The 25,194-nt window shown below is 39.0% G+C and overlaps 3 protein-coding genes across 7 annotated transcripts in view; 2 read left to right on the top strand and 1 right to left on the bottom strand.

The window, feature by feature from the left end:
* The window catches only part of slc38a10 (solute carrier family 38 member 10), a 122,123-nt gene extending 115,897 nt beyond the window's left edge, over window positions 1–6,226 (top strand). Inside the window, exons 14-16 of the mRNA XM_078571019.1 lie at window positions 443–580; window positions 1,615–1,782; window positions 4,194–6,226. Coding sequence (XP_078427145.1) covers window positions 443–580; window positions 1,615–1,782; window positions 4,194–5,422 — 1,535 coding nt within the window. The 3' untranslated portion in view covers window positions 5,423–6,226. The remainder of the gene's footprint in view (window positions 1–442; window positions 581–1,614; window positions 1,783–4,193) is intronic.
* An 11,205-nt stretch (window positions 6,227–17,431) lies between these two features.
* ndufaf8 (NADH:ubiquinone oxidoreductase complex assembly factor 8) lies at window positions 17,432–20,981 on the bottom strand. The gene is made up of 3 exons (XM_078571018.1): window positions 20,820–20,981; window positions 19,035–19,145; window positions 17,432–17,891 (listed from the first exon to the last, which is right to left on the bottom strand). Exons 1-3 carry the CDS (start codon window positions 20,898–20,900, stop codon window positions 17,874–17,876), a joined length of 210 nt encoding a protein of 69 aa, XP_078427144.1. The 5' UTR covers window positions 20,901–20,981; the 3' UTR covers window positions 17,432–17,873.
* Window positions 20,982–21,050: 69 nt separating this feature from the next.
* tepsin (TEPSIN adaptor related protein complex 4 accessory protein) overlaps window positions 21,051–25,194 on the top strand; it is a 34,106-nt gene continuing 29,962 nt past the window's right edge. For 2 of the 5 annotated variants that reach the window (XM_078571017.1, XM_078571012.1), the window contains exon 1: window positions 21,106–21,182. Coding sequence is in view for 1 of the 5 variants with exons in the window: in XM_078571015.1 (XP_078427141.1) it covers window positions 21,144–21,182 (39 nt within the window). In the remaining 4 variants the exon portion in view is untranslated. Of the gene's footprint in view, window positions 21,187–25,194 lie in introns of all 5 variants that reach the window. The other 3 variants (XM_078571015.1, XM_078571016.1, XM_078571013.1) reach the window with 3 other exon arrangements.

Raw genomic sequence — 25,194 nt, 5'->3', positions numbered from 1 at the left:
TAAAGTTGGGAATTACATTTCAGCAAAGTCAAGTTCTGAAAACAAGTGTCATTTCAATGCCTCACAGGAAGGGAAACATTTCTACTTCGACTGGACGCCAGAGGAGGTGATCCGTGTCAGCACTTTCCCCACCACAGGAGAGTCTCTAATATTTATAGAGAAGAGCTATCCATTGACAGAAAAAATAGAACTACAGACTACTGGCTAAAATATGTCATTAAATCTTGCGTACCAGTTTTATATTCACTGCATTTGAATTTATGAAGGACATTGAAGCCCTCTAGTGTTAGAAAATTGTTTCTGCGATTGACTGAAAAAAAAAGCTTTAATATTTTAGGCAAATTTGTGCCCTTGTATTGTACCAGCCAAGATTTCTATTAACATTTGTAGATAAATTAGCCACACATGAAGGTTATTATTTTTTTCACCCTGCCCCAATAAGGTAACAAGAGGGATTTGCCAGCCCTGGAAAATGTTGGTGCAGCTGAAGTGCTACAACCACATGTCCGTGATGAGAGGGACAGTGAAAATGTAATTTCAGAAGAAAAGCAAGATGGAAAACCAGCTGAAGGAGGAGAGGGTGAGTTGTGACAGAAAATATGTTGAGCTGTACATGTTTTTAAGGTATTGAAATACTTTCTTGTTATGGTGTATTCGTCTCCATTGTCCTGTATATTCTCTCTCTCTCTCTCTCTCTCTCTGTCTCTCCCACTCTCTCTTTACCAATTTCATTTTTTGAGCGTATTTATCAATGGAACATCACTGTTCTTTTGTTAAAACTGTGCTCTCATGACATCATAAATTGCTTTAGTTCATAGTTACAAAACAAAATGAAGTGACTTTTGAAAAATTCTGGCCTGTAACAGTTTTACTTGCACAATGAACAGAATGCACAGTGCTAATCAATTCAGCATGTGGCTTTCTCCTTTATGAATCGTAGCTCAACAGAGCAGGATAAGAAATGAAACTTGAAAACTCCACAGTTGTACTCACAGGATTTGCATATATTGAATTACTTCATCCGTTTTGAGTCATTTATCTTTTATCTTTCTGCTTTAGCACCCCTCACCAATGACATGCACCTTTACTATTTTAAGAGATGGAGAGGCAATTTGCAGGCAGATGGTGTATCCTTCCTTCCTGTAGAACAATATCTATAGTTTACTTGCTGTGGGGAATCACAAACATGACCCCATTTCCTACCACATCTTGGCACAATGTATTAGATCATCTCACCAGAATTAACTGAGTGGCAAACACGTACTCTACTGTGAAATGTTGATTGTATTAATAAGCCTTGAATTAAATTTAAGTCTTTACATTAACATGCTTATATCCCCCGCTTCTCCCCCTTCTCCTTCTCGCCCAACCAAAGAGATATAGAGTAAATGGAGCTTAGGTACAGATCAGCCATGACCAAACTGCAAGGCAGAACAAGCACGAGAGGCTGAATGGCCTAATCCTGTTCCTTTGTTTGTAAAAAAATTATAAATTCTAAGTTATAAATTAAAATGAACAATTGTGTAGGTTTAAAAGTGTAGAGCAAAAACTCAGCTATCACTTTGTTTAGCAGAAAAAAATGCTGATTTCGTGTTTACCCTTTCTCTAATGCAGATGATGAAAAACATATGGATCATATAGTTCTATTAAACGTGATTAAAGAACAGCAAGAACAGCAGAAGCGACTTTTAGACCAACAAGAGAAACTGTTAGCCGTCATTCAGGAGCAACATAAGGAGATCCACCAGCAAAGGGCTGATGATGAGGACAAAGGACAGCAGGGTAAGAGTCATTATGAAGAACAGAATCAAACTAAGCAATGCTTTATTATACTGGGAACCGCTGCTTCGATGGAGAGATTCATCGAGCATTCCTTAATCTGGATCGCTTTTACTGATTTATTTGATATAAGGGAAAAGATTGAGACCAACTACTCAACTTTTTATTAATGTCACATCAACTTGTCATCAAAGTTGCTTAATGCTGTAAAAAGGAAGTGGCAGATTCCTTAGCATTAGAAATCAAAAGTAAACTTTACATTATACCCTGAATTTTTACCTTTTTTGATATATAGCTAGGTACTAAAATATATTATACTACAATATATCTTCCTTTAAATAATCCATCATTAGTGCGTGAGCTCTATAGAATAGGCATAAAAGAGCTGTTCGAATTTGCGGCATATTATTAGCTCTCAGTTGTATATTTCCCATGTGAATTCAGTGACATTTTTCTGTAAAAAGAGAAAAGAAAGGTAATCATCAATATTTGATAAACTGCAGTAAGTACATTGAACTAAGAACTTCATTACAATCAGTCTAATTTAAGTGGCATCTTAAAATATATAGTGATTATGCTAGCAAGAATATTTCTTCATTATTGGCCAGTCCTGTGCATGATGTGATATAGTATCAATCCTTTATCACAGCTCTTGTATTCCTCATTCCCATCGTTTGTCATAACCACCATATCAAGATAGTCATGGAGGGAAGTATTAACATTTTGTAACATTGTGACTATTCATAAGCATCTAAGTATCATACCCATGTTATCTTAAGTTCTATTGGAACAAGATATATTTGAAACACTGTCTTGCACCTTTCACCGTTTTAACCTTTTTGATTACCTCACAACCTTGCAATATGCTCCAGCTTAGCCATTATGTGGGCTCCTCAAATATACACCAGTTTGGAATTCCTTCCCTTGAAGTAGTATCTGCTCTGGTGATCATGAAGCATTTTCACTTCGTGACATATTTGCTGAAGAAAGACATTTTGCTGAAGCTTTTCGTTTTGCACTCATCAGGACAATCACAAGAATACCAATGTCAAACCTTTGATTGTGCTGATGAGTGCAAGATGAAAAGCTTCAACAAAATGTCTTTTTTCAGTAACACTTAAGTTCTATGCTACCAAATGACTATTAGTGACATAATCTTAAGTAGTAGGTAATGGATATACGTATAAAGGAACAATTATCTAAAGAAATAGTTTAAAAACTTCAGACTTTTCTTTTGCCAGGGTAGATGTTATTGAACCAATGGAATTTGCTGAAGCAATGCATTATTACTAAGAAGTGAAGACATTAGGTTTGAACTCAGTTTTAGGGAAAGCAAACAGTGTGCAATAAATTTTCTAAGGTGTAAGTGGTTAGTGGAGAACAAGAGTGTAAGGGATAATGAGTAAATTTGAATATGTTTGAAAGGTTTCTTTAAAAATACCACAAAATCTTACATGAGCCATCTATACCAATCAACTGAGGCTCTCAAAGATGAATTAATTATCTGCTGCTTCCCCAGCCACCTCCTGAAATCTTCAGCCATTCCTTGCTGTTTTAAGCCGCACCTGAAATTTCCACCGCCCCCCATCCCCAACTTCTCCCTTTATCATGGTATTCTTACGTTGCACAGGAGCTAGTATGCATAAGCTAGCCCTGCATTCAGTGGAAGGGGCCACACTGGAGTGAATCAGCAGCTGGCAATCCTGCTGTCACAGCACTGTCTCTGGGGCAAATTTTGGGGCCAATGTTTATTAATGACATTGCTGAGAAATCATCATTGTGTCTGTGTTTTGCAGCTATATAAAAATTGACTAGATGGTTGAGGTTTCATCCAATTTAAATAGTTCTCCAGCTTTGATCCCTGAGCAGATGAGTGTTTAGCAGTATTAATAGATGTTAGTTATGTGTACATGTACAGTCTTAAAATGGTTCCTTCTAATTCTCTGTGTCTTTAAAAAAATATGCACAGGAAGGCTACAAGACAATGGTACTTAAGTTGTGGAGCTGTACCAAGAGACTTCTGGAGACATTTTTTCTCCTTTTAGGAGAGTCCCTTGAGGGACCATATGAGCTTTAAATTTGTATTGAAGAGGATAGATGAAGTGGCTATTAGGATGTTTGAAAGAAACAAGGGGAGAAGATTTGGAGTTTTAAGAAACTGAACTAAAATTAAGTCAACTAATATTGTAAACTTGTAGAATAAGCTGCCATCAAGTGACATAAATATTGAATCTGTTGAGTGTGCCAACATATAGCTTGCCAGATTCCTGGTTAAAAGTGGAGCTATGAATGAAATAGACATTTCTAAGAATAAAGATGGAATCATATTGAGCTGCTTTGACCTTTTTCTCATGCCTTGGCCTTTGTGTGTTTCTGTAAAACACTTGCATTACCCTTTCTTTCTTACTTTATAGATGGTGAAAACCCCGCAAAAGAACAGGCAGGTAAAGAAAATGAAGATCAAGTAAAAAATGTTGACTCTATGAATGGGCAGAAGGCAGAGAAGCCTAATGCTGATTCCCAGGGTGACGCTCCTAAACTTGGTCAGGATCTACCAGCAGCTGACCATGATAAGGATGATGTTGAACCTAAAGATACTTTGCAAGAAGCTCAGGGCAATGTCCCAGAAAACCAGGATCAAAATCATAACTCCAAACAGGATGGTGAAATTGGAGCTAATGTTGAAGCTCACAAAGTTGCCCCTCAGTCTAGAGACAAATTTAAAGAAGTCATCCAAAAAATTGGGACTTCAAACCTTCTCTCAAAGGGCAAGGAAGTTGAAAGGGTGGTGCCACAACCTGATGCTAAAGTCCCAAAAGTTGTCCAACATGATGAAGGAGCAAAAGCTTCCCACGAGCATGGAGTTAAAAATCCAAATGTTCCCTTGGAGAATGAGGTCAAAGTTGAAAGGGAAGGACCCGAAGCTGGAAATAGAAATCCAAATGTTCCAAATAATGGGGCCAAAGTCCCAAAGATTTCTGAAGATCTCGGTATTAAAGCAAAATCAAAAGACGAAGTTCATAAGATTGATTCCAAAGTTGACACCAAACCTTTAAAAGCTGAGCAAGTAAAAGAACGTGGGAGTGACGAGAAGAATGGGAAAGTGAAAGTCAGGGATAGAGGTGCATTTCAGGAAAAGCCTAACCAGCCAGGTGGACACATTGAAGATGGGAAGGAAAAGATCCACCGGCCTGTGAATGCAGGTAAAGTTCAAGGAGGAAATTTTATTGACAGAGCAGAAGAGCTTGATGAAAGGAAAATTGAGGAAGATGCAATGAAAAGTCAGAGAAAAGAGAAGGTTTTAGATGAAAACATTGACCTTCAGCATGTGGACCCAAATGCACCACCAAAACACAAGGAAAAGAACCCAAGCCAGAAGGATGGTGAGCCATACAAAGATTTGAAACTTGATGGAGGTGGTGACCTTCGTAGAAGGAAGAGAGACCTAAGGTCAAGTATGGATGAAAGCTATCAAGATGACAGTGGTAAATTGATCATCAGCCTTGATCCAGTGCCAAACTTTAAAACTGATAATCTCCGAAGTGCACTGGAGAGCCAACTGAAACAGGTAGCAGGAGCATCATTCCAGATAGTTCAGAGCCGACAGATAAAGCAAGTGACAGATACAGAAAAAGATACGTGATTCAACTAATCTGTTTTCCAACCCATCACATTTCCAGATTTGAAGTTTGAATAACGTCTCCTGGATGGTATCAAGCTACCTTGGTGTCCTATATGCATCTTATACAGTGTCATGTCTGCATTGCATTGTGTGAACAAAACCCACTTAAAGCAGATGAATTCAATAGGACTTCAAGAAGAATTCTGAAACAACAGGCCAAAAGAATTCAGAGAAAAGCAAATAGTTATCAGAATTTAGTTACCTGCTGAAATAATGAATATTCTACAAGGAGATTAACCAATAACTCTACCTGCGTAGCTCAGTATACTACTTGTACTGAAAAGCTGATTACCATAAGGCATTGCACATCCAGGAAATTCTAAAGGAAGTGACTGTGAATTACAGGAAACTTCAGTTCCTGTCATTCTGTGCATCTGCAACCAGAAGCAACCAAGAATGAATGAAAATGACTTTGCTATTGGAACTCTGACAGTTAGATGTACCATTGATTGTATGAAAGTCTGTTTCAAACATTGGAAATGCCATTACTAGTGTCTTCTTTTTCCTCTCAGGGCAACATGCTGTTTCATTGTAAACGGTAGGCTTTTTGTTGTATGGATTTCTAAATGGTTGTTCATTAGGACAGTTGATTGTGTATTTTAATGTAAAGATTTATGCAATTAATGCCTAATTTGTTTACATGTGTGTACGAGAAACTCCTAGACCTACACGTTATAATAGCTGATTTTTTCAAAATTTGATTTCAAAGATTTCAACTTTTCCAGCTAAAATAAACCAATTCAGCATAAAATAAACCAATTCAGCACCTTTCATATTTTATGCTTTAAAATATGGTCTGTTCTCCTAACTTGCAACATTAATTCTAATTAAGCACATTGAATTTTACTGGAGTTGCACCTATAGTAATTTTGATACTGTGAACCCTGACTAAATTATTCGCCAATGTAATTTTTTGCACATATTGCATCCTAGGAGGGGTTAAAGGTGCAATATTTAATTGTGGCCCTTTACCTAATATTTTTGTACAGCGTACTCATAAACAAGACTGTATAAGTCATCTAAGTCCACAAAATGGAGACTAGTTAAGATCAGTTTTAAATAATCTAGAATAAGGTCCTCTACGCAATGTTTTTTTCCCTAAAGTGTTCATTTGTACAATACATTTCTATGTATTTTTATTTTTTATAAAGAATTAACTTTTTTTTAAAAAGTTGCCCTTATGAATTGACCTCCCAGTCTGGCTGCCATTTTTAATTGTAATTTGAAAACTTGGGTTCTCAAATCTGACTGATCATGAGATTCCACAGCTATTCAATGGAAACATGTAGCAGTTTAAGGATCAGTGATAAAACATCAAGTGTCCACACCCAGCCTGCAGAAATGCATCAAGGACAGGAGAGCAGATACCATGTTTTTTTTTAGGCAAAGGCAGGGAGGTAAATTTATATAAAAATATATAATAGAATGAATCTCAAAACATAATCATAGGTCTGCTGGAGTACATCACTGTTCAAATAATCCCATGCTGCTGGTGCCATCAAGTTATTCCCATTTAGAGGCTTCCCATAGATATAATTTATTAATATATTACAAAACAAACTACAAACATCTAATGTTGAAAGTAACCAGTTTATATAAACTCTGCACACTTGTAAATAATAGTATTAAAGCATATAGTTTGATGCGTTCCCTGTAGGGCTAAGAATAGGTAGTAGGTTTTCAATTGCAGAACCGTCTTTGCTGGAATGTCAATTTTATTTATGAAAATTGATCAGGTCAGAGGACCAGGTTATTGTAAATATCCAAATTAATGTGGCCTAAACATAGTCACTATTTGTGCAAATATTTTTAGGCCATTGACATTTTCCAATGACTCAACTTTCTAGCACATCACCAAATCAAAAACATAACCATTAGCTGAATTTTTCTTGAAAAATATTTACGTCCTATTCATATTTAAGTGTTATAATAGCTGGTATCTGGTCACTACCAGTGCTCTAAGGGATCAATTGTCCATGTACCAATTATCGTGGTTATCTCTGTGTCTCATTTTAAATGTACTTTAAGTTGATGCATGTGTTTTTCGGTATTTATCTTGCAGCAATGTTACAAAACTGTAGAGCATCTGTTATTATCATCAGACAGTTAGTTTTCTTTTACATGAAATTATATTCTGCACCATCTCAACAAAGAGGATGAGTCTGCACCTAGACCCTGGCTAATGCTGCTTAAGATACCTGATGGGAGATGAGCAGACACTGTATTTGTTGCCTTAGCCTTTGGAGTTCCTTGTGTCCTGTAGATAAGTGCCTGAGTTCCACTTGATGCCTTCTCTCGAGGTCCAGCCAAGTTTTGTGAGCACATCATATGGGGATTGTAAACTATACTTCTAACTGCAGGTTTCAATAAGTACTGAAATCTGATTCCCAAATGGTTCCTGGTATTAGTGATTGAAATGTCTGATTATTTATCACTTTTTTTATTCTTTTCACTGTTAAAATGTTTTATTGCCTTCAAAATGCTGTATTGGTTAAACAATAATGAACACATTGATGAGGTCAAAAGTTAAAGGTCAGAACTTAGTCAAACTTCCAGTTTGTTACCTCACCTGAATTTGGTAAAGTTTAGATAGTGTGTTTTTCCCAATCCTCTTAAAAGATGCTTACATTTTCATCCAACCATGCTTTTTTTTAGAATTGCTTATAATTTACTGTACTATAAAAAATTTTCTCCGAATGCTTGCAGTTAGGTCTTGTGTGAAATCGCAGTATCTGAAGCTGTATTCCTCAGTCAAGCTGATTCATCCTAAGTTAGATTTTCCTTCAACGAGTCATCCATCAGGTCTGAAATAAGGGGTGAATGTAGTTAAGTCCAAGAACCTACAAAATGAAACTAGATGATGGTGAAGGTGGGCTAAGCCATTGGCAGTTTAAGCTGGGGAAATATTACTGATGAGCTCAATCTAAAATAACATTCCAAATGAATATTAGCTACAGATGGAAAATGAAATGGAACATATCTTGCAGATGCACTCTGTATTCTGTCCTATTATAAACGGTTGGTTTAACAATAAAGTGCAATTAATAAAAACATCTGGTATAGATTTTTCTTCTTCATATTTCATGGAATGTTGCTATTGGGTAGTAGCAAAAAAAATTACTATCTCATCACCGGATGAACTGTGGTTCACTGAGCAATTTTCATTTAATTAATTTGTAGTGTAAGAATAACATAAACAGCCAAACATGAAATAAACCGTATCTTATGGTGTTGATGATAAACTTGCAGTTGTTACTTAGGAGTTACTTATATAAATCCTATGCTATGCATTTTCATCCACATAGACCTAGCTATTCCTTAATTAAACATCACTGAAAATTTTAATGATTTGAAAGTTGTGTTTCCTGTCCACACCCAAGAATGAAATAAAAGCAAAACCTTATCCTACGCATTAAAAATTTCAATTGCTGGGTTTTTATTTTGGGGATGGGGGTGGTGGGCGGGGGGCAGATGATTTCAAAAAGCATTTTGAAAGAAAAGTAATTGATTTGTTCATTCTTTTCTTGGCTGGTTCTCAACTGATCTCGAGATTGTCTATTTTCATAAATCGTTGGTAATTTCTCATTAGCTGTTTCAAGCCAATTTTGATTCGTACATCCCCTACCTTGTCACTTATTTACTATTGTACTAATTTGCACAAATCAACAAAGTGGTAACCACAACCATGACAGGAAGAAACTGACACCTCCAGGATGTTCATGCAATATATATTTTTAATATCTTTAATAAGATGGAACATGCATTTGTACAAAGCCTTTCGCAAGTTCTGGGCATTCCAAAGCACTTCCTAGTCAAGTAATCACAGCTGTAATGCAAGAAACATTATGTTAAAAGATTCCACAACACTGAGGGAAGATGTTTAATGTGTCTGTCATAAATCAGCACTTTGGACAGTATAGCATTCCCTCAGTACTGCACTGGTGTGCCCATTTATGTGGTCATATCTGTGGAGTCACTTAACTCCACAGCTTTCGCACTCAGGCAAGAGTGCTGTCACAGCCAAGGCTGACACCTAATTCCTGTATAATCTTTAAAAATCCTATATAAGCACATAATTCCATCTGCAAAAATCTTGACTCATAATTTTCTTGTCAATTTATTGCTATTATAACTTATATCCACATTGAGAATGAAAGCAACCAATATAAACTTGCCACCCTTTTACCTGTAGTGTACTGCAGAGCAATCCTTATGTTGTAAATAATTCTGCAGCTCCAAGTGACAAATTTTACAGTTTAAATATAAAGTTATGAAATCAAAATTAAAAGCAGAACGGAAGTTGAATATTATTCCTACTTGTGAATGCCTAATTGTCTTCCAACCTCTAATCTTGCCACACCTGGGAACTGCATTTGGTCTTGACGCCATGTAACTTCAGAGTATTGACTAGTTTTTTTTATTATGCAGATATAAATATATATAAAATGAGTCCAAATTTTGTGTCTCTAACTAATTTCCTGCAATTCAGATTTCCAGCCAAGAGTCATGAAACATGTAATACATTCACCACTATGGATGGGCATGTTGCAATGATATTCAAAGAACAGAAATATGTCATCTAATATGTTTTCCATCATTTGACACAAAGAAATGCTGGTTGCAAGGGGTGCTTGTTAGGCCTCAGTGTTTTGTGCTCTATTGGTGGAAAAGGTTTTCAATTTTAAAGGCAGGGTGTGGCAGAGCCCAGTCATATCCTGTTTCCTATCTCTGTCAGCCAAGGAATTAGTTGTGCACAGAAGATCTGGGCTCATTTTGTAGAAAGCATTATATTTGGATAATAAAATTATTCAATATCCTGTGTAATTTCACAAGGGGTCAAGAGCAAATGTACAGTCGCTCTCTGACCTGTGCCAGATTCAGAAGTTATTCTTTTTCAATCTCAATTTTGCTAGCAGCTTGGAAGCCATTGACATAGGCCTGAAAGTCTCTGACCCCCATGCCAAAAATGCTCTACAATTTGACAGAAGATCTTAGCCATATGTGTGTGTTCACATTGCAGCATCACCCTGATGCAGACAGTGATAGTTGTGCTGCAGTTAAAAATACAGGCAACTCGTGTAATATCTCTTGCCGATCTTTGTAACAATAATGAAGACTAACAATCTGAAAGAAAAAGGGAGAGCAATCGCTTCATCGTGGAATCAGAATGTCCAAAGTAATTTCAATAACAATGTATCGTTTTTAAAGTGTAGCCAATATTTTTGAGCAGACTGGCAGCCAATTGAACATAGCAACTGGGATGGGTGAGCAGTTAATCTGATTTTTTTGTTTAGTGGTGGTAATTAAGGAATAATGGCTAGGCCAGGGGAGAGCTCCTTGCTCATCTTTGAATTGCAGCATGGAATCCTTTGATTCCAACACCTACAGGCAGGTGAGACATTGGATTTAACATCTCATACAAAAAGAAACAGCAGCTCCAGTAATACAGTACCTGCGTGAAGTGCCAGCCTAGATTATACACCGAGTTCCTGGAGTTAGGAGTTGAACCATTATTTAGAATTGAGAGTACAACTTTCTGATTCAGAGTGACCGTCAGAGGTAAGTGAGTGAATATTTATTTTAAATTTGCAACACAGACCTTTCAAATGTTTACTGTAATCTTATGAGCTTCAACAATCTGTGAATGAAATATGCATGATATGAGATAGTTTAAGCCAAAAGCATGAAGAATTTATCTGCATTGGCAGTGTTGTGAGAGGCTCATTAAAGAGGACCTATCCACTGTTTTCTCAACCTATATTTGAAAACTCTTCAGCATTTGGTCTTTGAAACTAGCAGCTGCAGAAAGTTTATATCATACTAGCGGATATTTCATGATTGTGAGGCTACCAAAAATATCTGAATGATGCGGAGGACAGCAAATGATATTAACTCAAAGGATGCACTTTTATAACAAGGAAGATATAGGGCAGAATTTTAGAGTCCTGCCAAAGTCAATGGGCTTATGAATGGCTCGCCGCATTTTGTGGACATGCCACCACCACCATGAATTCCGCTCATAATGTATATTTTATTATTCTGCTAAAAGAGGCAGCAGACTTTCTGGCTGGTCTGAGGTTAACCGTGGCATTTCAAAAAGCGTGTCTTAGTATTCTTGGGGACAATTATTAATGGAATTATATCAAAACAGACCTGCACCAACACCTCCACTAAACGGAGATGAAGCAGGATTTTTGCAGGGCTAACAAGGGACCAGAAAATGGAAGTGCGGCAGGCTCAAAAGAAGATTATTAATAGGAAATTGCCGAATCACAACCAAGTGCTTGTGACTGAAAAATGTGACACAGGACTGAGCGTTCTTAATAGGAAAACCTTATTATGATGCCACCTTTGGGACTTAGATGTTTGAAGGTCTAAACTTGATTAACTGGGAAATCTCCATGAGGAATGCTGCCAGATATGATATGTAGATAGCAGTGGTGAAATATTTCCATTCATAAGGCTCACATCAGTCACTTAAGATTTTGTTGCTTGCAGGTTATCCAGTGTTTACTGACCAGAACATATCCTTATATATTGCTGGAAAGAGAGACATGTTGCCGAAGCTTTTTGCCTTGCACTCATCAAGACAAATGCAAGAATGCCAAATTTCAAACTATCGCAACAATTTATACTATTGTTTTATTGTTTGAAACTTGGCATTCTTGCATTTGTCCTGATGAGTGCAAGACAAAAAGCTTAAACAACATGCCTCTCTTTTTAGCAATAGTCAAGTTCTGTACTACCAAACAACTGTTTGTATATCCTTATGTCTAATTCCAACAACTTCATTTGGGAGCAGTAGTATATTTAAGTATTTATAATCATGAGCTGTAACTGTTGCAGATTTATCAACTGCAAAGACATGTGGAGTATAATGTGGGCAAATGTGAAATCGTTCATTTTGGCAGGAACAATAAAAAAAAGCTTATTATCTAAATGGTGAGAGATTGAGGAGCTCGGAGAGTCAGAGGGATCTGGGTGTCCTAGTGCATGAATCACAAAAGGTTAGTATGCAGGTACAGCAGGTAATTAGGAAATCTAATAGAATGTTATCATTTATTGTGAGGGGAATTGATTACAAAAGTAGGGAGGTTATGCTTCAGTTGTACAGGGCATTGGTGAGACCACATCTAGTGTATTGTGTACAGTACTGGTCTCCTTATTTAAAGAAAGATGTAAAGGCATTAGATACAGTTCAGAGAAGGTGTACTAGACTAACACCAGGAATGAATGGTTGTCTTATGAGGAAAGGCTGGTCAGGTTAGTATCCACTGGAATTTAGAAGAGTAAGAGGTGACTTAATTGAAACCTTTAAGATCCTGAGGGATCTTGACAGGGTGGATGTGGAGAGGATGTTTCCTCTTGTGGGAGAATCTAGAACTAGGGGTCACTGTTTAAAAATAAGGGGCCGCTCATTTAAGACAGAGATGAGGATAATTTTTTTCTCTGAAGGTTGAGAGTCTTGAACTCTTCTTCAAATGCAGTGGAAGCAGTGTCTTTGAATATTTTTAAGGCAGAGCTAGATAGATTCTTGATTAACAAGGGGGTGAAAGGTCATTGGGGGTAGGCAGGAATGTAAGGGGTTCAGGTTACAGTCAGATCAGCCATGATCTTATTGAATGGCAGACCAGGCTCGAGGGGTTGAGTGGCCTACTCCTGCTCCTAATTCATATGTTCGTACGCAGGAACAGAATGAAGTCTCACTTCTTTGAAATATTGAGCTAATAAATCAATCATTCAAATGATAGTGAGGGTAACATGTCTACATAGGATTTTTAACAGTCAAGCTTTTGAAGTGGAAGAACTGTCGAATGTACATCCAAAATTAGTGCAACTTATTTTTCACAACTATATGATGTTGCTAATCCCCAAAGGGAAAATTAAAATCTGAGAAAATGTACAAATCAAAAACTAAAGTAAATGTATTATTGCAGAAAGAGAATATGGTTTAGAGACTGAAATTCAACGTTGGTTATAGATCTGGGTAAAGTGGATAACATCAAGTTGGTACATTTTCCTTTTACCCCTGGGAACTGGGTTTTACTCCAAACCACAGCAATAGGATAATAGCCTCTTTTGACGTGTTAAAGCTGAGATGGGACACCTTTAAAGAAAGCTTATGTTATACCTAACTGTTAATGGGCTTGTTTTTGAATGTATGGTAACACTAGGTGTTTTTTTTAAATGTCCTCAATTCGAGCTTTAAAATATCAGGTTTTCAAACAGCAATAAATGTAGAATGGCAGAAATATATGAATGAGAATGTCCAAACATCAAGGAAAATTTTCCACTAAGGCATTCGTGCTGAAGTTAAAGGAGTGGGTGTTGCATCTTATCACGAGCTCAGTTACTACCACCATTACCCATCTCTGAAAAGTTCAGCAAAAAGAATTCTCTTTACCATAATCAGACTTTGTTTCCCAAATGTCTACACTTTGTCTTCACAGTGGCTACCCAGACCAATGCTATATTTTCTTTTGCTTATCAATCCTTTGCATTCTGTTGATGGACTGGGCATTCGCTCACCCTGTGAGGTTTAGCCCAGTAGCAGACATGATGGCACCAGTACTAAAAATTCAATGAATGTGAGCAGGATACTGAAAAAAAAAAACACAAGGTCTTGGTGTGTGTTTTTTTAAAACAGAAGTTTTCACCACAGTATCGCTAACCGCTGTGTTCAAAATGCCACATTTCAGTTCCACCTCCCACACAAAAAAAAAATTGTACAGGAGAAAGATCATGCTTCTCAATCTCAATTCAATTCTGACCTCACCATTAATGTCCTGGATTCCGATATTTGCTAATATTGTGAAAAACTCACTCTCCTTGGGTGCTGCTCCCCTGTCTTTCAAGATTTCCATTCCACTTCTTGCAAAACCCATCCTAGATGCTCACGAGTCCAGGTTTTACAACCATCCCTCCACAGTCTGCTGACTGTTTGTACTGGTGCAGCTGGTTCCCTTGATCCTTGTCTTATCCAAATATTACTCTACTTCTAATCTCCCTGATCTCTCTGCCTTGCTACATCTCTTCCCAGTTTCGAAAGTCTCCCCTTCAACCTTGCCTTTTGCCACCCCTACTAATTCTTCCCCGATTGGTTCAGCGTCTAATCTGCCTCTGTGTAGCTCCTTGGGATTTTTACTCTTTACAAATCGCAATGTAAACTTGCTTCCCTGGTTTGGTGGGGCATAAACCCGATTTAATTGGTGGGATTTGATATTTCGGACTCAGTGGAGATACGCTCGTTTTGCACCACCTTTAAGTTTTGTCCTGAAATCCACTGAGCCTGGGTATAAGTCCACCTAAGGTACAGCCTTGCAAATGATGGGTGTAGGTATCCTGAGTTAAAATTCCAACTTGCACCTCTACGAAATAAGGTAAATTTAACATAGGTAAAGCTGATGTTGGATAGGATATTTAAGTTGATTTGCCATGTTTCAGTGTGTTGTTTAGTAGAGGCTTAGAATTTGTCCTTAGATGTATCTTTTATCAGAATTGGTCTTGCTCTTTATTTTGGGGATTCCAAGCTTCATTTAGCAGTCTGCCCCTGGGCAATTTTAGGAAAATTCCTATCGTTAACATTTAGTTTTTGGAGCAGTAAGATTAAGAGCAACAGCATGTAACCTTGGAAGCCAGGCTTGTGAGATAGCAGGACAGGACATCCAGATCCTCCCACACGTAACCAAACGGCTGCAGATCATTCCTTAGTGTGTCAAGAAACCAGAGGCCTATGTGTTCTTTGGTATTTTGTGCAAGTTCCCAGAACTACCACTCACACCAGAACACTGCATGGTAGAGAAACCCCCTCTGATAGTGCCACAAAAAGTTGCATTGGGCCCTGTTGCTATCCCTGCCATCTGCCACGCATCCTCAGAAGGATTTATCTTCCTATGGTTCTGATGCATTAAAAGCATTTGTCTTTTCAGGGCAATACCTCTGCAATCATCATCTGAAGTCCCAATAGCCAGGGTCTGATATTTCTTAAACCTCAACTCAGGTATATTGTTTTCATATCCTCTGGCTCGAGTTGTGAATCATTCGATATCAATTCCTCATCTATCTGTATCACCCAGAGTTAATTCATCTTTGGTATCTCCATCCCCTACCTCCCATTAGCTTAGTCAGTTCCCATGATTTGCCTTACCCAGCCCTCTGAATTTTCATGGAGTCAGGACAGCTTCTTAATGAGGAACCATAGTCTGGATTTGGGAATCATTTGAAAAGTAAGTTCAAAAGCTCTTACCTGTGCCCCCAGCCACTCCCCATAGCCCCTCTTACCTGCCAAACCAACTCATGCCCCCTAGCCACTCCCCATGGCCCCTCTGCCCTCCATGCCAACTCATGCCCCCAGCTACTTCCCATGGCCCCTCATACCAACTTATGCTGCTGTTCCTCCTTCTTTGCCTTTCCTTCTCTGAAATTATGTACATTCTTTTCCTATTGAACAGCAGAATGATTATTATTGTCAATCATAGAACGTTGCTGTTGACAACTATTTGAGATTTCTCATCGCTTAGGGAATTCCCATTGAAATAGTGAGGCTTCACTAGGGCACGCATGGTATTTCAAATCAATTTATATGGTGGGACTGATTTCATATCCTGATATTTGGAGCTGGGTTTTTGTGGATTCAGCATGACTCCAGAGCCATTTAAGAATGACGAGCAGGACCTGATTCTGGGATTCCCAGCACTGCCAATTTTCTCTAGCATGACACATGGGTGTGTGTAGCGTGTCCACACCCTGCACTCCCAACCTGGCTGGTTCTATTACAGGGTAGGCATCGCCTAGCCTCCTGCATTTTCATGGAGTGAGGCCAGCTTCTCCATGAGGATTCGGGAACCATTTGAAAGGCAAGTTCAAAAGTTCTTACCCACACCCAGCAGCCACTCCCCATGGCCCCTCATACTGTCCATACCAACTCATGCCCCCAGCTGCTACTCCCCATGGCCCCATATCCCTCCGTACCAATTCATGCCCCTTTTTAAAATTCATTCACGGGAGGTGGGCTTCGCTGGCTGGGCCAGCATTTATTGTCCGTCCCTAGTTGCCCTTGAGAAGGTGGTGGTGAGCTGCCTTCTTGAACCGCTGCAGTTCATATGGTGTAGGTACACCCACAGTGCTGTTAGGGAGTTCCAAGATTTTGACCCAGCGACAGTGAAGGAACGGCGATATATTTCCAAGTCAGAATGGTGAGTGACTTGGAGGGGAACCTCCAGGTGGCGGTGTTCCCATCTATCTGCTGCCCATGTCCTTCTAGGTGGTAGTGGTCATGGGTTTGGAAGGTGCTAAGGAGCCTTGGTGAATTCCTGCAGTGCATCTGGTAGATGGTACACACTGCTGCTAGTATGCATCGGTGGTGAAGGGAGTGAATGTTTGTGGATGTGGTACCAATCAAGCGGACTGATTTGTCCTGGACCGTGTCCAGCTTCTTCAGTGTTGCAGGAGCTGCACTCATCCAGGCAAGTGGGGAGTATTCCATCACATTCCTACCTTATGCCTTGTAGATGGTGGACAGGCTTTGAGGAGTCAGGTGGTGGGTTACTCGTCACTGGATTCCTAGCCTCTGACCTAGTCTTGTAGCCACAGTATTTATATAACTAATCCAATTCAGTTTCTGGTCAATGGTAACTCCCAGGATGTTGATAGTGGGGAATTCAGTGATGGTAATGCCATTGAACATCAAGGGGCCATTCACCCAAAATGCAGAGTACATAACCAGTGAGCCATATAGCAGTGGCAAGTGGGCTGATAAACGAAAACATCCATTCAGAAATGTTCTTGAAAAAAAAAATCTGCTGTTCCTATAACCCCGTAAGTGTCAATCACACATAATAAAATATCAGTAAGAGGCTTCAAACACTTAACACCTCAGATGTGTGACAAGGCAGAACATTATTTAACTATATAAAGTATGACAAAATCTGCAATGCGAAAAGCTAAGACAAACAATAATGTCAACCAAAGTGAATTTCCATCTCTTTAATTATCGTACATATAGAACGATTATTGTAAACAACAGTGGTAATTAAGATAACTGTGAAAAACAAAGTATTAAGAACAGTGGGAACTCTGAAGTCACAGAGTGCAGAAATTGTAGTTGGGGTTCAGGATCGGCACATCACATCCGCCCTCAGTAATGCCTCATTTAGAAATACTGGACGCAAAATAGTAAAACGTTCCATTTTCAAACATCTTTTACAAAGGTTAAAAATGCATCAAGCCAAGAAAATTAAATAAAAAGATAGTGGTCTATTTGAGTTCGTTCTACTCTTTAATATCATGCTGAATCCTGATATGCCTGTTACACGATGCTGATGTTCAGATTTATTTGATAACACATTGATGGGACTTTTTTTTTGTGCAGCAATGTTCCTTGGACAACTTTGCAGAGATCAGCACTTGTACTTTACCTGGCTTTCTTGGCCTGAGAGGAATAAATAAAAATGTACATTACAGTTACAGAAAAAAAACTAGTAAAACATTAAATGAGGATGGTCAAGTGTACTGCTGCATAACGTGAAAAGCATCATATGAAAGCAGATGGGTTTTCATCCATCATTGAGTTCCCAGTATCAAGCTGGCTGTCAAGGGTAGCAGTGAGTACAATGAAGATTAATCTTACAAGGTGAAAAAGGAGAGAGAAGTCAGAGGCCAGGTTATCCGGGCTGCTGTTAGTGTAGGGTAGAGAGTAGAACTGTCAAAAAGTCTTGTGAGCATGCAGTAATCCAGTTTCTCAAACGGGAATTTTTCAAAAATTGTCTTGTTGTAATGATTGTTCAGAGTCCGAGCATTTGCCTGGTATTGGAGTTATTAAAAAAGTGAAGACTTACAAAATACTTAAGATACAATAACTTTTACAAGCCATTAATGCTTCTTCTGTTACACACAAATGTTCCTTGTATGATGAAGAATTATTACCTTATTACACAGGTTAACTATCAGTTACTGAGTATTCTATGTATACCATAGATTTGTTAAATTTTGAGTGGGAACAATGACTCATGTGCAAAATACTTTATTATGCTTCCATAGTTCTACAATTTGCCTCACACAATGTCTCTTTGGATAGCAGAGATGGAAAATCCAGTATTTGGGGTTTAAGCTAAATAACTGCAGCTTATACAGCCCTGTGAAGACAATTATAATACATCTGGAACTGATTTTGAAAGGACACATTTGTGTACTATTCACCCAGAACTAAACATTTTAATTAATTTGTGGCCAACATTATATTTACAGCTTAGTTTTATTTAAATGTTAAAAAAGTGAAGAAAAGTTGTTATTTCCAAATAGAATTAACCATTTAGTTGGAACTTTATCTTTGGGTGCTTCCAATATTAAAAATAATGTACTGACTAGAGAAGTACAACAAATGTAGCTGCAATGACCTTTAGATGTACCACTGTTTACTGCAGCCAGTTATAATTCAGTTTGCAATTGTGCATAATATTTAAGACTTTCAGTTATGGAAAATGGATATTAGCATAGTGTGCATGTTTTCAGACTATTTTGCAGGTGAAATGTTGCTGCACTTCATTTTTCGTTCTCTGCTAGAAAAAAAACTTACATTTAATGTAAAGCAGCTCTTAAGTGCCTGAAACTCTTTTGCACACATGTCCTTTCTGAGGTCCTTGCTTCCCTGGGTATTTGCAGCCACACATCTCCCGTATGCTGATGCCTTCAAATCAAAAATCGGAGATGGAATAAATATACTAGAGAGAAGAGATCACACCAGCTAGAAATGTGTTAACGAAAAGCTACACAAAAATAAGAAAATAAATAGAAAATACTGAACATACACAAGTCAGTCAGCAGCTGTAAAGAGTAACGACAGGGCTAACATTTTAGCTATACGACTCTTAGAATTGAAAAGTAATTAAGCAGTTGGGTGAAAGAAGAAAATAGGTGATAACAGAAACACTAATCACCGAGAGCAAATTAACACTTTGAATGCTGCAGTCAGCTTAATAAAGTAATAGATTATAGTGAGGCAATAAAAGGGGACAAAAACTAAATGCAAGTAGGTAAGATGATGAAAAGTACTAGAGAAATCCATGCAACCATAATGGCAAGAAAGTGATTAAAATAAAAGATTCAGGGGTTCAAAAATGAGAACAGGAAATGCTGGAATACAAAATAGGCTCACCAGTCACAGCAAGAGAAAAAACTCAAGTCTGGCATTGATAAATTCAGACCAGAAAACTAAAAAGTGCCCAAAATAACATGTTATTCCTTACGCTTTGCTGATAACATTGTATAGCAGACAAGTTTTGTTTATTGGAAACAAACAATTTTGTTTTTTAATATTTGCCTCTTCACTTTAATCTCCAGAGTTACTCAACCATTTATCAATTAAGGACTGGAACAACCTTCCACTTAATCTCTATGCCCTCTAAGGATGGAAAATCCGTTGAACTCTAAATTAATGTTACCATTGACTGCACTCACTGTGCACTTTGTGAAAATCCCTGGTGGAAGACTACTGTTGGAAACATTACCAAGTATCTTTGGCTTCTTCTTTGCCTCCTCTTCCTTATCAGCTTGTCAGCCTCATTATCTGGAGGCTCACAGTCAGTTTCCGTATCTATATTGAACACACTCAGCTCCACCCCTCTCAAAACTGTGACCACCTTCATGCTGTCAGACTGCCTTACTCATCTTCCTTTGCATATGAGTCATACTTTGCCCCAACAGAACATTAGGGAAGACAGAAACCATCATTTTCAGACCCTCCACAAACTCTACTACCTCAATGACTTAATCACCTCCCCCCCCAAGGCCACTGATTCAGAGTAAACCAGACCTTGCAAACCTTAGGGTCTTGTTCAATAAAGGTCTTGGCTTCAACCACCAACATCTTATTCATCACCAGTACCATCTCTTTCTACTTCAACAACAGTGCCTGCTCCACTATTAACATATAGCCCTTAGTTCTGTATCCCGTTGCACCTTACTAAGCTCCAATGACTTCCTTTTCTCTCCCACACATACTTAACAAGCTCCTCTTGTTCAACCTCCTCCAGATTTACAACCTCCTGCACCTATCAGTGCTTTGACTTTATGAGCTGGGTCTGATGCTCATCCTCTGCTCTCCAACTCCACCTTTAATCGTAGAACTTGCAGTCACCTCAGCCCTCCTCTGTACAACCCCCCTCGCTCTCTCTATCCTTTGGTAACAGCTGGATCCTCAACCTCCTATTAACTTCCATTTGTCAAACATCTTGGGAAGATTTTTCTTTTAACGTCGAGGTCAACTTAATGAATCCAAGTTCCTCCTGTTGACTCGTGAGCAAAAGAGATTGTACAATCCCGACATTCTGAAAGACAATAACTGGATAAAATTTGAACCCACTTCTTCAGCACATGCTGCCATGAAGTGAGGGAAGCTCCTGAGTTTATCCCTTGTGCGGATCCAGATCTCCTTCCCCGGCATAGCCCTGTCGGTCAGGAAGAGGTGAAGCCGCCACTCGGCCCAGCCTGGGCGCAGCCATCTTGGTCCCAGTGACGAGCTTCCGGTTCCGCCGTGGGGGGGAGGGAGGGAGGGAGGGGACCCACTCACGCACCCACCAGCTGGCCGCTGATTGGCGGAAGGACGGACGTCACCGGGTGGGGCAAGGTCGGCCACTGATTGGACGGAGGCCGCCGTCAGTCAAAGGTCGACGGGCGGCTGGAGGTGATGGCAACGGTGGGGGAGAAGCTGGGATTCCTACAGCGAGTGAGTGAGTTGGAGCCCGGTTCAGTGCGGCGGGGGTGTCAGGCACATTGTGCACCCGGGGCTTGTTTGTCGAGGCCCCGGGCGGGGGGGAGCAAAGCTGTGGGTGTGGAGTGGAAAGTGATGGCTGAAACCCGGCCCCTGTTTGTAAGGCCCTGGACCAGCGGCCAGTGATTGGCATTGTCAATGATTAAAGCCCTTTCAGGCAGATTTTCACAGGGTCGCACTGCTCTCGATATTTTATATAATTATATATTTTACATATAGACAGTGTGTATGATGTGTGCGGTAAAATTGTAATCCGACTGGTGCATGGTGTGGTTTCTGTGCATTTTCATACCACATCTGTGCTGCTGTTTGGGGATTATTTCTAATTTCTTATTATTTCAAGTGGTGGTTGTTTTAAAACTTACTCTCGAACTTTCTAGGCAGACAGCTGAGAGGTTTGTTTTTTGATGTGATCACCTGTTGGTGTCAGCTTGTCGCAAGTAGTGACTAAAACGCATTTGTTCATCTGTTTATCAAATAAAAACGCTAATGATGATGCACCAGGTATGCCAGCACCTACAGTTACAAAGACATGGAATAGGTAGAATTGGGTTGTGTGTTTGCTTTTTTTTTTTGCCCCGATTTTAAAAACAAGTTAACTTTTTTAAAAAAAAAAAATCTTTTTTTGAAGTCTGACCTTTTCGTTGACTCTTGCTGAAGATAATGCGGTAGCTGACACATTTTAGTGCTGGGGGATCCTGATCAAGTCTCATTTGGGGTTAGGTATGATTGTTTCAGGAGCTGTTCATTCTGCTTGTGCTGGCCCTGGATGTAATGTTTCTACCAATAAAACTGTTGAATGGCTTTTCTCTTTTCGGTCCCTCTGATTGACCTGCACTTGTCTGCGTGTCTTTTATTACCAATCATATAACCCCCATTGTCTTCTTGATTTGACTAGTCCAAGGAATCACAAAAGCATGTTTGTATTATTGTTAATGCCATTTGGTAGGCCTGTCATCTTCAGGGAGAAAAAATAATCAAATTTATTTTCCATAAATAGCAACTTCTATTATCCCAGTCCCTCACCTTGACCTCCCTGGTCTGTGGCAGCAGGTGTGTGGGTGGCATCAAGCTGACCGCCTCAAATATCTGCAGCCTGCAAGTTCAATTTCAGCTATCCGGGAGCTCTAATGAGCAAAGAATTTGGGCCACCTTTATTGTGTGCTGATACCCAGCCAGCTAGACTCCTCCCCACCCAGTTTAGCCTGCCATCTGATCAGACCCTTTCCCAGCAATGGTTCCGTACCATGGCCAGTCAAGTGCGCACCTTTGCTATTCTCCCCCACCCAGAGTTTCGGGACCGTGAGCCATTAAATGTTAAAAGGTGGCTTGATCAAGGTTCAGTGAATCTGAGCTTCTAAATGCAATGTTGTGGGAACTCCACTACTAATTCTAAACTTCTTTCACTTGCAGATTTAAGTCAGACACATATATATATATAGGAAAATCTGACCTGATAGCTTCAAAAAATGTAAGCCATTCAAGAATAGCCCTGGTTAGCCTATGACTTGTACAAACGAGTCACAGAATGGGTTTGTAACATAAGCTATAGATATTCCTAAAATTCCTTCACCTATATTAGAGGTTGGAGGAAAAAAAAGTACATGAAGGCTTACTGTCAAATGTTAAAGAAACATAATTGGTGGTTCATTTCTGAGGAGGAGATGCATTAGAAGTTATATATTCTAATTCATTTAAGCACTTTTATGCTTCCTAATAATGGATTTTTAAATTTTTTTTAAAAAAGTCCTTTTGATTTTCAACAAGAAATCAAACCATCACTTCCCAAATGTTACCTCAATTGTCGCACTCATCCAACTCCCTGCCTAAGATAAAGTCAAAGACAACATGTCACAGCGATATTCCTACCTCTTCTTGGCTAGAACTCCTGCCCTTCTTCAAGTAGTGCCATAGGGTCTTTATACACCCATCTGAGAAGACGGATAGAGCCTCAGGTTAAAAATCTCATTCAAAAGTTGCAACCCTCGACAATGTGTACGTTCTTGGTACTGCGCTGAATTGTCAGCCTACATTATATGCTCCAATTTCTGGAGTGGGATATGAACCCATGGTTTTCTGGCGTGGAGAAAGAAAGCTGCCACTAAGGCAAAGCTAACATTTCAGTTGTAGTTTGCAGTATTGGGCCCAAGCAGTGACTAGCAGCGTCCATGAGGGTTTCTCTCAACCCTTGGCCTTATTGTGTTACGGTTCTGGAATAATATTTGTCACCTTTTGTACCGATGAGAAAGTGGAATTATAATTGTCCTTGAATTTACAGTCCCTATTTTCCCACTGGGCCAAACAATTAATACTGCAGATTCTGGAACTCTTAAATAAAAACTGAAAATGCTGGAAATACTCTGCAGGTCAGGTATCATCTGTGGAGAGAGAAACAGTTAATGTTTCGTGTCGGTGACCTTTCACCAGAACAGGGAAAAGTTAAAGATGTAATAGGTAATCCTCAAGCTTGAGGAATATCACCTCATCTTTCGATTAGGCACTTTTCAGCCTTCTGAACTCAATGCTGAGTTCAACGATTTCAGACTGTAAACTTTCTTCCTCCACCCCACCAATTTTGTTTCCTTTTCTTTGCACGTTTTGGTTTTTCTATTTTTTATTTTGCTTTCAGACAGCAGCACATCTGCTCTAGGCACTTCTTTTGCTACCCCACCACCATTTCCTTTGGCCCTGGAAGACTAACTCTTCTATCATTCAATCTCACCTGTTTTTCACCCTAACACAGACCTTCCTTTGTCCCTGTCCCATCAACCCCTTGCTCAAAACCTATTACATCTCTAACTTTTCCCAGTTCTCATGAAAGGTCATCGACCTGAAGGTTAACTCTGTTTTTTTCTCCACAGATGCTGCCTGACCTGCTGAGCATTTCCAGCATTTTCTGCTTTTAGGTCTTTATTTTAGTTTTGTTTCTCAGCATTGTTTTGGTTTGAATGACTCAGTACCATACCTTGTTAATTTACACAGTGAGCAATCCAGAAAGAACAATTAAAGTAATAGATTTATTTAAAAGTTGTTTCTGATCCAAAAGTACAGTGATGCATTTGTATGAAAATCTGAGGTTACTTCACACTGGATATTCATAGAAATATGTGTACATTAAAAATTGAAAATGATATTAATTACTCCATAAGTGGTTAATATGTGAAAATGACTGACAACTATTAATAATGAAATTTTCTTCCTCCTAGAATTAAGTTTGACAAAGCTCTTAATTCTTTCACTTTGGTGCCTTTAATTATAGTGTCTGACTTGCTATCTTTTTAGGATTTTATTCTCTAATTTGAAATGCAGCAGCTGGTTTTCACAAAATAATGAACGCTCATTTTGGACTTTAGAAGTTGGATTTTCTTGTTTATTCCATTGTTGCTGTTCCTGAATTTTGGGCACTGTTACTTAACAAGACTGAAACCCTTTGTCATGCTTTCCTGACCAGCACGCTTGACTTCGCCAAGACTTCTCTCTCTCATTGTTCTCCCCAGATTCGATGATGCAGTTAAAATACATAACCTCCAACTTGTCCAAAATTCTGTCCTATTCCAAGTTTTAATGCTCATCAACCTTCTGCATGCCATTCTCCTCATCATTTTCAAAACTGTCATTCTCAGTCAGAAATCCCTCTGTGGTCTCACTACACCTTAATCTTCTTCAGGACTGCATCCCAGGCCACGCACTCTGCTGTTTGAAGCATTAACTTCCTACTAATCTTCTATTCCTCTGCTCATCAACAGTGGCAACACCTACTGTCTTGCTCCTACTCTCTGGAACCCTTTCCTTGAATCCTTCAATCATGCTAACTCTTCCGCCTTCAAAGCCTCTTTAGTCATATCTTTGGTCATCTTCCTAACTAGCTTGTTGTTGCTCAATGTCTATTCCATCTCTCTGTAAAGTTTGAGATGTTCACTACATTAAAATGCTTTCTTTATGCAAGTTTCCATTAGTAGTTGTGACA

The sequence above is a fragment of the Cetorhinus maximus genome, chromosome 24 (assembly GCF_964194155.1).
Source record: "Cetorhinus maximus chromosome 24, sCetMax3.hap1.1, whole genome shotgun sequence".
NCBI lineage: Eukaryota > Metazoa > Chordata > Chondrichthyes > Lamniformes > Cetorhinidae > Cetorhinus > Cetorhinus maximus.
This window is presented reverse-complemented; position numbering and strand designations above follow the sequence as displayed.

Bases quoted from the DNA above. Each gene is read 5' to 3' on its own strand.
- ndufaf8 (XM_078571018.1), bottom strand. From the start codon at position 20,900: ATGCCGGGGAAGGAGATCTGGATCCGCACAAGGGATAAACTCAGGAGC. The intron at 19,146-20,819 runs GTGGGTTCAAAT...TTTGATTTGAAG, and splicing joins TGGCAGCATGTGCTGAAGAA to GCATCAGCATACGGGAGATG.